Source organism: Apostichopus japonicus, chromosome 21 (assembly GCF_037975245.1).
Source record: "Apostichopus japonicus isolate 1M-3 chromosome 21, ASM3797524v1, whole genome shotgun sequence".
In the NCBI taxonomy this organism is placed as follows: Eukaryota; Metazoa; Echinodermata; class Holothuroidea; order Aspidochirotida; family Stichopodidae; genus Apostichopus; species Apostichopus japonicus.
Window position 1 is genome coordinate 5,447,776 of NC_092581.1, and position 14,687 is coordinate 5,462,462.

The 14,687-nt window shown below is 38.9% G+C and overlaps 1 protein-coding gene across 4 annotated transcripts in view; it reads right to left on the bottom strand.

The window, feature by feature from the left end:
• The window catches only part of LOC139962788 (uncharacterized), a 65,275-nt gene that overhangs the window by 15,918 nt on the left and 34,670 nt on the right, over positions 1 to 14,687 (bottom strand). For all 4 annotated transcript variants that reach the window (XM_071963111.1, XM_071963114.1, XM_071963113.1 and 1 more), the window contains 11 exons: positions 13,510 to 13,935; positions 12,655 to 12,780; positions 11,744 to 11,907; positions 10,330 to 10,480; positions 9,600 to 9,789; positions 8,414 to 8,649; positions 6,944 to 7,309; positions 5,000 to 5,407; positions 4,297 to 4,512; positions 2,970 to 3,051; positions 1,617 to 1,771 (listed from right to left, as the gene is read on the bottom strand). In XM_071963111.1, coding sequence (XP_071819212.1) covers positions 1,617 to 1,771; positions 2,970 to 3,051; positions 4,297 to 4,512; positions 5,000 to 5,407; positions 6,944 to 7,309; positions 8,414 to 8,649; positions 9,600 to 9,789; positions 10,330 to 10,480; positions 11,744 to 11,907; positions 12,655 to 12,780; positions 13,510 to 13,935 — 2,520 coding nt within the window. The remainder of the gene's footprint in view (positions 1 to 1,616; positions 1,772 to 2,969; positions 3,052 to 4,296; positions 4,513 to 4,999; positions 5,408 to 6,943; positions 7,310 to 8,413; positions 8,650 to 9,599; positions 9,790 to 10,329; positions 10,481 to 11,743; positions 11,908 to 12,654; positions 12,781 to 13,509; positions 13,936 to 14,687) is intronic.

Consider the following 14,687-nt stretch of genomic DNA (forward strand, 5'->3'; position numbering starts at 1 on the left):
GAGGTGGCTATATATATTAGGTAAAGCACCAGCTAGAGATCAAAGCCAGACAGAGGTGGCTATATATATATATTAGGATCATAGCACCAGCTAGAGATCAAAGCCAGACAGAGGTTGCTATATATATAAGGATCATAGCACCAACTAGAGATCAAAGCCAGATGGAGGTGGCTATATATATTAGGATCATAGCACCAGCTAGAGATCAAAGCCAAATGGAGGTGGCTATATATATATTAGGATCATAGCACCAGCTAGAGATCAAAGCCAGATGGAGGTGGCTATATATATTAGGATCATAGCACCAGCTAGAGATCAAAGCCAGACAGAGGTGGCTATATATATATGGATCATAGCACCAACTAGAGATCAAAGCCAGATGGAGGTGGCTATATATATTAGGATCATAGCACCACTAGAGATCAAAGCCAGACAGAGGTGGCTATATATATTAGGATCATAGCACCAACTAGAGATCAAAGCCAGACAGAGGTGGCTATATATATTAGGATCATAGCACCAGCTAGAGATCAAAGCCAGATGGAGGTGGCTATATATATTAGGATCATAGCACCAGCTAGAGATCAAAGCCAGATGGAGGTGGCTATATATATATTAGGATCATAGCACCAACTAGAGATCAAAGCCAGACAGAGGTGGCTATATATATTAGGATCATAGCATCAACTAGAGATCAAAGCCAGATGGAGGTGGCTATATATATTAGGATCATAGCACCAACTAGAGATCAAAGCCAGACAGAGGTGGCTATATATATATTAGGATCATAGCACCAGCTAGAGATCAAAGCCAGATGGAGGTGGCTATATATATTAGGATCATAGCACCAGCTAGAGATCAAAGCCAGATGGAGGTGGCTATATATATATTAGGATCATAGCACCAGCTAGAGATCAAAGCCAGATGGAGGTGGCTATATATATTAGGATCATAGCACCAGTTATAGATCAAAGCCAGACAGAGGTGGCTATATATATATTAGGATCATAGCACCAACTAGAGATCAAAGCCAGACAGAGGTGGCTATATATATTAGGATCATAGCACCAGCTAGAGATCAAAGCCAGACAGAGGTGGCTATATATATATTAGGATCATAGCACCAACTAGAGATCAAAGCCAGACAGAGGTGGCTATATATATATTAGGATCATAGCACCAACTAGAGATCAAAGCCAGACAGAGGTGGCTATATATATATTAGGATCATAACACCAACTAGAGATCAAAGCCAGACAGAGGTGGCTATATATATATTAGGATCATAGCACCAACTAGAGATCAAAGCCAGATGGAGGTGGCTATTCGCCCCTTCAGGTTCTGGAGAGTTTTATGCAACACCATGTCAAACTTTAATAATATTGTGCAATAACAACAATCATTATAGCTTATATGCGATAAAATCAAATTTTGTCTTCTTCTTCAGTAAATCCTAAGCCAGCCATCTACTCTCACACCTCTCATCCTTCCTGATCAAAAATGCATCCAAAATATTTGAACAGATTGCTAGTATAATCTGCATAGAATTAATAGTTTGTTCTTAGTTACTTTTAGAGAATGTATTTATTTACTGACTGCATCTGTTCGGGCCTCACCTTCTAAATCGGCTTTCATTTGACAGAGGAATTGGTTTGTGACAGATGCTGCACATGGAGTATCATGCCAGTTGCTTGTTTCACGATAACTCCAAAAGTCAATGATAGAGCACCCCTCCAGGTCTCCTCCATCCGGCTGACGGCCTTCGTACGATCTAGGAAAATAAAACCAAACGTGATTTTTTCACTCATGCATATTCATAGGCAAAAACTAATTGTAAACGACAGTCCATGTGCAAAGATCGAGACAAATAAATAATTCATGCATCTCTGTACGCATATTCATAATTAATTCATGTCTGTACTCATATTCATATTTAATTCATGTCCATACGCATATTTATAATTAATTCATGTCTGTACACATACATTGATTCCAGCTCATATTTGAAATTTGAACAGGGAACCTGCGCTATTGTTGCAAGATTTAGAAAGAGTTTATCGCACAGAGCCTATATAAGCATGCAGACCAGTCCTAACCAGAGGGGTGGGGAGAGGGTCGTCAATTAGGGACCTGGGGAATGAATTTATAATGTATTTCTATTACACTCAAGTGAAAAGTGTGGACTATAAAATGAGGGCCTGAGGACATAATTGTTCACAGAGGCCTGACCCTGCTTGATCAAAGACCCTGATGGAGGCAAGGTGCAAAGGCAGCTTTTTCAGATTGAACACAAATTTCTGATAAGTTTACAGACCGGCCCTATCGAACATTCAATGACAAACATCTTGACTAAACAAAAATTAACCTCCTACAGATTATTCATCACACCATGAATATTTATTAGCACATGATGAATGCTACTTGTTTTGGATCTGATTATTCATTCCGCCATGAATATGTATTAGCACATGATGAATGCTACTTGTTTTGGTTCTGATTATTCATCCCCCATGAATATGTATTAGCACATGATGAATTCTACTTGTATGGGTTCTGGACATATCATTCTGCAATCACATGTGTTTTCCATGTTAGTATCATTTCCATGTAAAACAGAGCATATCAGATATCTTCATAAAGAATCTACTTTCCTCAACTTGAAATTACACTTCAATGTCGCCAAGAAAACTGCATTATTGTGAGAATGTGGAAACAATAAATGTCGAAGGTTTATCAACGCAAAAAGGTGGTTTTAACCGGAACGTCTCAAGTGCTGTAAGAATAGCCAGAAATGCTGAAAGCTAGGCTCATGATCTTCATGATGTCATTGAAATTGTTTGTCACTTAACAACGAAGCTGATAATTCACTCTCTTGAGGGATCAATAAATCCCATTTCAACATGTTTTGTAAGTAACTACTATTAGGAAGAGACAAGTCATTTAGAATGGAAAGAAATGTGTCAACTCACCCAGCCACTTGCCAATCTGTGTAGGTCACCGGCAAACCGCTGTCCCAAATCTGTCTTTTCCTTGACGCATCCCATTTCAAACCTAGTTAAAGGAAGAAGACAGATATAAAGAAGAAATTGAAAATGAAAACTATTTATTTCCACTTCACCATAACATAAACAAAGTGAACATATAATATTTGAATATACAATACAAATACATTCCATAGGAATCAAACAATTGATATATACAAATGATGTGAAGTGGGGGAGACCTGGCAGAAGCAGAGCTTATCAAGGCCAGGCCACCAATACCAACTTTCCATCTATAACTGTAATAGGCTTGTAAAAGGAAAGACTCATAAGTCAATGAAAGTCGGGTGGGATGGGGCAACTTTTACCTCATGAAAAGGCATGTCGTGATATGAAAGGTGTAACAACTTGAATGGCTGAATTACATAACTTTAAGTACCTGCTATTAGACAAGGCGTCACATACATAGTTATGCTATGCATCCATTGTACTTCCTGCAAGATGAAGGTGTGCAGGTGGACTTGTGCTTGTTTACAGAGCTAAAAGATATCACAGACTTTCTGCCATCCTTCCATCGTACCCCCTCCCCACCCTGGCATACCCAGTGCTTACCACAATTCTGCCCCCAACACAGGTTACACCAGTGCCTACCACAATTCTGCCCACAACCCCAGCTTACCCCAGTGCTTACCACAATTCTTCCCCCACCCAACCCCAGCATACCCCAGTGCTAACCACAATTCTTCCCCCAACCTCAGCTTACCCCAGCGCTTACCACAATTCTCCCCCCACCCCAGCTTACCCCAGTGCTTACCACAATTCTGCCCCCTCCCACCCCAGCTTACCCCAGTGCTTACCACAATTCTGCCCCTCCCCCCAACCCCAGCATACCCCTGTTCATAAACCATTGCCCCCAACCCCGGGTAACCCTAGTGCTTACCACAATACTTCCCCCCAACCCCAGCATACCTAGAGTGCTTACCACAATTCTGGCCCCCAACCGTAGCATACCCCAGTGCTTACCCCAATTCTTCAACCCAACCGCAGCTTACCCCAGTGCTTACCACAATTCTGCTCCCCCCAACTTCAGCATACCCCAGTGCTTACCACAATTCTGCCCCCCACCCCAGCTTACACCCCAGTGATTACCACAATTCTTCCCCTCAACCCCAGTACTTACCACAACTCTGCCCCTCCAACCCCAGCATACCCCAGTGCTTACCACAATTCTGCCCCCAATCCCAACACAACCCCAGCATACCCCAGTGCTTACCACAATTCTTCCCCCCCCCCCTTTCTCAACCCCAGTTCTTACCAATGTAAGTACCTTCCTCCGGATTGCCTTCTCCGAGTATATATTCCTGGATCAAGTTCATCTCGGTTTGACTCTGTATCGTCGCTAAGGAGCATCCGTCAGAGAACGACTTACATAAGTGACTGGCATCGTACCAGTGAATGTTGGTCGCCACGGTGACATGTCGGTAGCACTGGTTATTGATCAACTTCCAACCGTCCATGCAACCAGTGTTTGCTGAAAGAAAGTATTGTTCGAGTTGGGTTACGCCATTCAGAGCGTGTGTTGGAGCAAGATAAAATTAGACACGGTATTAACTGAAAGACAATTGCAAACAGGACCTAAGTCAAAACCTGACATGACAAGCAGATGAAATGGGAGGTCATTCCTTGATGAATTTTTGGAACAAAATGTCAAATAATGAATCACCTCATTAGACTGTCGGCCACGAAAGACAGTTAATTACATACACTACTGGGCCTGCTTTTCTAAGTCTTCCTTTTCCTAACCTTATGTTTAATAGGCCAATGAGAATACATTATTTTTTATCCCTACACTACACCTGGTACCCAAATTGAATCAGGTCCTGAGTCTGTAGTTTCCCTGGACCTTCCCCCTCCCCCTCCGCCCTTGTCATCAGCTTGAACTGTGTTTAATGAAGCAATTTTAAACAGACGACACATACATCTTCAAGATATTAGATACCATATGAAGTACGTCTCACCATCGGATGTGTTTGGTATTGCAAAGCTCCTTTCCACGTAAGTTGCAAAGAATAAGCCGTCTTCTAAGTCATAGTTGGTTTTGAAATGTATCGTGATTTTGTTTCTGTCACTCTTATATTCCCAGTGATGCTTGTCTATGTTAGGATTACAAAGCCTAGTCACAGCGATCCCAGAGACAATTTCTAAATAATCGTCTTGACAGAGGGCGTCGGTGGATCTGACGTCAAAGTCGGTGAATCTTATTTCGATGTACGTTCCTACGGATGTCTGGATGGTCCATTCACAATCCAGTCCGTCTTGGTAAAGCAGAGGATAATTTCGGCTGGCAATAATTGCAGAGGGCGCCGTACATATTACTGATTCACAGGTTTGGGATATACTCGGAAAGAATCCACATCCTGGTGTGTCTGCATGCCGGAGAGAAAAGTAGACTGGGGAAGTGTGCATGTGGTATATTGGACACAGGTAATAAACTGATGAGCAAATTAGTGAATAGTTTATTACGATATCAATAAAAAATGTAATATCTATAAGAAATAATGTATATATTGAAATGTATAGAGTATAATGTATATATTGATATATATATAGAGTATAATGTATATATTGATATGTATAGAGTATAATGTATAAAGTATATATTGATATGTATAGAGTATAATGTATATATTGATATATATATAGAGTATATATAATGTATATATTGATATATATAGAGTATAATGTATATATTGATATATACAGAGTATAATGTATATATTGATATGTATAGAGTATAATGTATATATTGATATGTATAGAGTATTATGTATATATTGATATGTATAGAGTATAATGTATATATTGATATGTATAGAGTATAATGTATATATTGATATATACAGAGTATAATGTATATATTGATATGTATAGAGTATAATGTATATATTGATATGTATAGAGTATAATGTATATATTGATATGTATAGAGTATTATGTATATATTGATATGTATAGAGTATAATGTATATATTGATATGTATAGATTATAATGTATATATTGATATGTATAGATTATAATGTATATATTGATATGTATAGAGTATAATGTATATATTGATATATACAGAGTATAATGTATATATTGATATGTATAGAGTATAATGTATAAAGTATATATTGATATGTATAGAGTATAATGTATATATTGATATATATATATAGAGTATATATAATGTATATATTGATATATATAGAGTATAATGTATATATTGATATATACAGAGTATAATGTATATATTGATATGTATAGAGTATAATGTATATATTGATATGTATAGAGTATAATGTATATATTGATATGTATAGAGTATAATGTATATATTGATATATACAGAGTATAATGTATATATTGATATATACAGAGTATAATGTATATATTGATATGTATAGAGTATAATGTATATATTGATATGTATAGAGTATAATGTATATATTGATATGTATAGAGTATTATGTATATATTGATATGTATAGAGTATAATGTATATATTGATATGTATAGATTATAATGTATATATTGATATGTATAGATTATAATGTATATATTGATATATATAGAGTATAATGTATATATTGATATATACAGAGTATAATGTATATATTGATATGTATAGATTATAATGTATATATTGATATGTATAGAGTATAATGTATATATTGATATGTATAGAGTATAATGTATATATTGATATGTATAGAGTATAATGTATATATTGATATGTATAGAGTATGATATGTATAGAGTATAATGTATATATTGATATGTATAGATTATAATGTATATATTGATATGTATAGAGTATAATGTATATCGTTACTACATAAACCGTCACTACTGTTGCTGCTGCTACCCGCCACTTAAAACCACATGGATTTTAAAGTCAGTCCAATCAAATTCCTACCTTGTTCGGTGTACCTGGCTGAAAATCCAGTGGATTTCTGTTGAAGCCCTGTACTCAGACTGAGAACAATTCTGTCACCTGCAGTTATCACTGATCCAGCCTCTCCCCCACAGATGTGCTCCTCTCGGCTATCGGTGCTCGACGTGTTGGAAGTCTCACCGACGATCAATGAGTTTAATGAGAGACAAGAAATATCAAACTCCAGAAACTCTAAATGAACGAACCGTCCAGGCTTAGCTACGACGGTCCATGTACATGAAAAATAGATTGGCAACAACGAAGGGTAATTAAACGATACGATGGTCCCGTGTGGCCCGGTGAAGGGTTCGCTTGGACACTGGGAGGCACAGTCTTCAAGGCTGCAATCTGAAATTGAAAGTTAATGGGAGGCCTGATTTTGGTAATTGCAAAGGAACGATGTAACATGATAGATATTATTGAATTAATTAGTTTTAATAAAAGGAGTATTAAAACATGCACACTTGTACACACTTTGTTGAGTAACTTCAGCACTAGCAGTAGGCCTATAGCTGCACATCTACATTTTGTCTCATTTATTACCAATTAAAGATGAGCAAATATAAATTATCATTTATTTCTTTAAGGTGAACAGCATATGTGCTGTTCACCTTAAAGAAATACCCACATTCCCCACTACCAGCTAGCTGCATCCTAACCACTCACAATTCCATTGCCACAAATTGAAGTGAACCCGCTCCCAACCCAACAAATCCACTGCCACGTGTCGCAGTGATGGATGGACATCTTTAAACATGCTTTATACATCTGTAACAAAGAAATATTCACATTACCCCACTACCAGCTTGCTGAACCCTAACCCCTCCCAAACCCATTGCAACATATCTCAGTGAACTCCCTCCCAACCCCACCAAACGCCATTGCCACATGTCGCAGTGAACCCCCTCCCAACCCCACCAAACCCCATTAACACATATTGCAGTGAACCCCCTCCCAACCCCACCAAACCCCATTGCCACATGTCGCAGTGATGGACATCTTTAAACATGCTTCATACATCTGTAACAAAGAAATATCCACATTCCCCCACTACCAGCTAGCTGCAGCCTAACCCCTCTCAACCCCATTACAACGTATCGCAACTGCTAGTGAACCCCCTCCCAACCCCACCAGACCCCATTGCCACATAATGCAGTGAACCCCCTCCCAACCCCACCAAAACCCACTGTCACATGTCGGAGTGATTGACATCTTTAAACATATCCTTGATACATCTGTAACATATCAATAAGTAGCACGGCCTTACAGTATATTAGATAGTGCACCTAAAAGAGAAAATGCAATGTGTGACAAGAGTCTGTTTACTCAAGTATATAAACTCATGCAGGATAAGTTATTAGTTCATGTTTATTACACATTAATTTAATAATGTATACACATTAGATGGCGTGTGTGTGCCACCGTAGTTGTGACGCATCAACGTTTACTCACTCAGGTCTTTGAAGTATGCTTGCACTTCAAGAAACTCTGGCATAGCTTCCGACAAGTCTCCGATCTGTAACTGAAGGGTCGCTTTATCCGAGTTGATATCCACGACAAAATTCTTGAGATCACCGCAGTAGACTCCCTTAAGCGTTTGGACGAATCCGTAGTTTTCGAGGATGGACAAACTGTCCAAACACTCTGTTACACTTAATAGTCGAAGTTTGACTGAAATCAACGATAATCTGTCAGATTGAGCAAGTAAGAAACGTCAAGAAGAGTCTCAAAGCGGTATTCTGGATTGAATTCAATGTCTTCCCCTTTTTTTGATGTTAGCTTAGTGTTTTTCATCATATATCATGAGGGATACCACAGGGTGGTTAATGTTCACATCGCTGTGTGTGGAAACCAATATTATGAGAGATTTGCCTTATCGTATTTCTAGGAGAGTGTTTCCAACTTAAACACTGACGTTTCGTTTCAGAATTCAACCAAAATTATGTCACCCGAACCAGAGCTCTGAGGCTATTAACAACATAAAATATTATTAGGGTCTGATTCAACTGCTCATATTGCCATTTGAATATTTAACAATAGTTTTATGTATATTCAATAATATAATGCAGGGGTGGGCAACCTACGGCCTGCGGGCCGCATGCGGCCCGCCAGTGATTTTCTTGCAGCCCGTGAGAAGTTTCAAGAAAAAGGAGAAAAATCAATCTATTTTACATCATCACAAAAACGAGCTAGCTGCTTAGAATTTATCGGCACTTATGATGCTGTCAGGTAGGCCTATTATCCCCATTAATTATCAACTACTGTATTGACATTTTGTTTTTGTGCATACACTAGATTAAGCACATACACCTATTGCTTGAAAGTCCTCGGAATCAAAGTTTTGAAATCAACAGCAGGTCTTTGCTTAGGTGCGGCCCAGTCAATTTTTCACCACATATATCTGGCCCATTCATTCAAAAAGGTTGCCCACCCCTGATATAATGCATACAAAATATATGACTAATATTATTTTAAATCCCAAACTTTGCTAATATTGAAACATGAATGCAATCAGGTCTAAAGTTGTTTTGCACGATAAAATTAACCTGTCGATGTCAAAAAGAACAAAATGAAGCAACCGAAGAAGACGCTTTGAACATTCAGTTCTTCATGTTTGGATGTATTGTTGTGACCTTACCGTATCTTACGCCCGGTCCTACCATTGATATGGAATCGCACGGTTGTCATACGTTGAAACCACGGCGGATAACCAAACCATGTGATGAATCCTTCATTGTTGTAAACCGGTTCGTCTGGACAGATTTTGGGTTGCCCGTCTTCCGACATCATGTTACATGTCGAGCTGAGGTCGTACGACTGTGGAACACCTAGAATGTGGAATGTGAGGATATGACATCACAATTTGACTTCCAACTGTTGACATATGCATACTGTATGCACAGACTATCGTAGACCTTCATAAAATTCATTCTAGACGATATGAAAAAAACATTTCTGATCTGCCGTGTGATAGGAAAACATGTATGTATTTGTATTTTTAGATCCTCCTGCAAGCAGGAACTCGCCAAGAAGCCTCATTGGCTTATCAAAGCTGCAAGCTGACCAAAGTCAGTCTCTTAGATTCATATTAAACATCCATGATTATGAATTGTTAATTGTCAACAACTCTGTAACTGGACGACATACATTAATCTGGGAGTGACTAGAACATTAATCTGGAAGCGAACATAAGATGTTGCTGTCTTCTGTCGTCGGGGGGTTGTAATATGTAACCGTTTCTTCTTTCAATAATTAACACAAATTTACCAAAAGTATAACAACTGTGTACATTTTGCTTATTACTGTGCTTTTGGTGTTGTTGTTTGTTTTTATGGAAACTGTATGGTTCTTATGTTTATTTTTGGTACCTCTCTCACAATCGTACGACAGAATGGTTTGGCAGTCTCTGCCTTCGACTGACTGTGATGAATGTGTCCTGACGTACACGGGACAGAGGCCATCTTGAATCTGCGTACCCCCACCAGAGATCCATCTTCCATGTACCGCATGGTTAGTCATCTATGGAACATAAACATACGACAGTGACAACATAAAAAAAATGAACGATTATACTATGGGGACTGAATCAACATCATGTTGAAATGAGTAATCAAAAATGATCAACAGATAGCGAATGAGATTGCACATGACTTATCACAAGGCAAAGATCACAATATCATGCGGGGCCGATCCATGTGCATTAGAGGGATGTTATTGTGTACCCAGTACTTGGCTGGAGTTAACTTTAAAACATTTCTGCATTCCCAGACTAACTAATCTCAATCAAATATTACGATGTGACAAAGAGAAAGCTCGGCTAGATCATTCAGCACAGTTATGTCATTTTATTATAACGCACCGTATAACCTCTGAGTATGCAGCTCACGCATTTCCAATATGACATGTATGATCTCTGAGGTAGAGAAGGCCCAGAGCATCTCTATATCATCGCAATAAACATAGTTTACATAGTGCAGCTCAAAGCTATGGTTGATGTGTCTTAGCTAATAAACAAGTCAGAGACATAGGGAACCCTGCAAATATATCTCGAGTGAAAATGGGCGTGACTTACCAAGGAATGGGTGTGACTTACCACAAAACGGGTGTGACTTACCACGAAATGGGCCTGACTTACCACGAAATGGGCGTGACTTACCAAGAAATGGGCATGACTTACCACAAAATGGGCATGGTGTACCACAAAATGGGCGTGACTTACCACAAAATGGGTGTGATGTACCACGAAATGGGTGTGACTTAACACAAAATGGGCGTGACTTAACAAGAAATGGGCATGATGAACCACGAAATGGGCTAACGTACCACGAAATGGGCGTGACTTAACACAAAATGGGCGTGCCTTAACACGAAATGGGCATGATGAACCATGAAATGGGCGTGGCTTAACACAAAATGGACTTAATGTACCACAAAATGGGCATGGTGTACCACAAAATGGGCGTGACGTACCACAAAATGGGCGTGATGTACCACGAAATGGGTGTGACTTAACACAAAATGGGCGTGACTTAACAAGAAATGGGCATGATGAACCACGAAATGGGCTAACATACCACGAAATGGGCGTGACTTAACACAAAATGGGCGTGCCTTAACACGAAATGGGCATGATGAACCATGAAATGGGCGTGGCTTAACACAAAATGGACATGATGTACCTCCAAATGGGCGTGACTTACCACAAAATGGGCATGATGAACCACAAAATGGGCTAACGTCCACAAAATGGGCGTGACGTACCACGAAATGGGCGTGACTTACCACGTGTGGACAGAGTGTTCTAGCTGATAGTTCAGAGAGTAGACTGGCATCCTCACTCATACATCTGTTTACAGCGCCTTGCCAGGTATCGACATCAGTCCTATGGCCGACACACATTGTGTTATTGTCGTTATTTGTGCTTATTGAGGTCATACCACAGAGAGCTACAAAAACAAGTCAATATTGGAGCTGAATTGGGCAAAGCCACAACTCATCAAAATTCATCGACTAAAGGGTAAGTACATTGTTCCTGGAAGGAAACTATGGTAAGGGACTTCTTCAACAACATTGTGTTACATAAACCTCCCCACCCTATCCCCACCCCAACGGCATTATTATCTACACAGACATATACCAAGAAAAGAAAATTGTGTTGGTTTTCATTATTTAGTAGCACAAATGCTGCATTTATATGTAAGCTAGAGTTCATATGTTGGTCTAAAAATATGTGTAGGTTATATTAATCCAGATGGTACTTCAATTAAACAAGAAAGTTTGGAATTATTTGCTAAAAGGTATTAGTATTAATTTCAAAGATAGTGGTTAGCCATGTATTTGCAAAAAGTAATATCATTGTGATCTATTGTTTAATATTGACAATATTTGAATATCGTCAGTGCATGGTGGGAACATTACATATGCATGATCATCCTAGCAACACAACAAGTACTTTGTCGTTTACGGGATGCAGTTTAGTGTTACTCCTTCAAATTAACCACTACAATTGGTATAAAGCAGGCTAAAGATGTCATTAGACAATAGCAATTAGCAAACTTGAATATAGTACTGGCGTTGTAAAATATTTGACATTCAATTCTGTGACCAAATGTAGGTCAGTGGAACGTTAATGCAAAACAGCACATAAAAGACAAAAAATTGTTGAAATATACTCAACGCCAAAATTCACGTACATTTACAAGAGTACCGTTCTAGCGGGTTGAGGTATTTGCCATCTGGGCACGTACACTTGTATGTACCAGGTAAATCTAGACATCCATCTGAGCATTGGTTGTCCCACGCCAAGCATTCATTAACATCTGTTCAAACGAACGAGAAGAGAAATTCTAGCAACGTTCATCTAATTAAAACAAAAACAACTATGAATACGTAATTATAAGAATCTACTAATGCAATCGTCAGAAAAGTAAATACATAACGCAGATAAGGTATAACTAACAGCTGGTGCACCTTTATGAACGATAATAAGTACAGTAACTCATCATGTTCATGAAAGATTACGTTCTGATGAGATGAGACTAAACTGCATCCAGCCCTCAATTAGTCGATCAAGCGAAGAAAAAATTGTCTTCTTACAATAAGCTATTCAATAACTGTAACATGAACATGTGCATGGATGTGTGCATGATAATCACAAGATTGGTGATCACATGGAGATCACATGGTGAGCACAAAAATTCAATTTTGTATGTAGAATGACGTCTGCACTCACCGAGTTGGCAGAGTGTTGCTGCACTTATCTCCAGAGAGATACACAGGTATAACTTCCATGGGGATCACATGGGGATCACATGGTGAGCATATATGGAGACCACATGATGAACACAGAATTTAAATTCAATGTTGTATGTAGAATGACGTCTGCACTCACGTAGTTGGCAGAGTGTTGCTGCACTCATCTCCAGAGAGTTACACAGGTATAAATCCCATGGGGATCACATGGAGATCACATGGAGACCACATGATGATCGCATGATGAACACAGAATTAAAATTCAATTTTGTATTTAGAACGATGTCTGCACTCACCTAGTTGACAGAGTGTTGCTGCACTTATCTCCAGAGAGTCACACGGGTATAATTCCCATTCCAAGTTACGTCGAGAATGGAGATATACACAAAACGTTTCGGACTCAACAAGATCTGGGATAGACGGGTTGCCAGTGAAACCTTGGAATATAGCAGGCGTCCCATCTTCCCAGATGAGAGAGGATGAGTTTGCGATGGCCGGGCTGGTTGCGGTAGTTAGTCCGATGCGATAATGAATGTAGTTTGGTAACTCTAGCGCAGAAAAGGCTCTGCTCATGAGATTCTGCAATTCCTCCGACTTGATAGATGCAGTATTGCTATTACTTTGAAATATATCTTGGCAGGCAGTCGGGGAGTTACTCATCACGGACAAATAACAACGTCCATCTATTTCTACAGTATTAGAACCGCACACGTTGCCAGAGTCTGGAAGAGAAATAATTCCAATATAAAGGGGTGAATAATAGGCTCCTTGGTAGTATGAGTAATCATCTTCAATGTCGGATAAATTAAGTTATTTTCTTATTTTGTGCCAATTGTGTATAAACTACGCTGTCAACATGCTCGTCTCATCGGAACAACCTGATTTCACCTTTCAAGATGTATTAATTAGACTCGTGAAATTCAACCAAGAAATGTAATAAGTTGAGGCTTTTTTTAAGCAGTTTTGAAGCAACAATACAAGACTATCTAAGGAATAACCTTATTATGTGTTGGTATTAATGATCGATGCATTAATTAATGCCGCTCTGAATGAAGGTGCATTAATCATAAGGTGATCGCCCAGCTGTCAGTATTCTTCTCTCTCTAGCTACACTAGACTACTAAATAGAGGGGGACCTCCCTCATTTTCCTGTTCGTTATAAGCAGGGATGAGCCTGGGGTAAAAAAAAAAATCATGGAACTTTGCAAAAATTGCAATATATAGGCTCCAGTTTGCTTATGTTACAGTGTGTTAGGATAATAGTTTTTGTCCCCCTGCAGGTTGGATATCCATAGGTAATGAAAAACATGCGAACCACGGATCAAATGATACAACGCTGTTGTTAGAAATTCACGGTTATTGACAGGTGTAAATCTCGAGGTAGAAAAGAAATCACAGATATTCCGCGAAAATCGCGGAAAAAGCTTATGCCTGTATAAGTCTGACCCATGTCAAATGGCCATATACTTGTGTA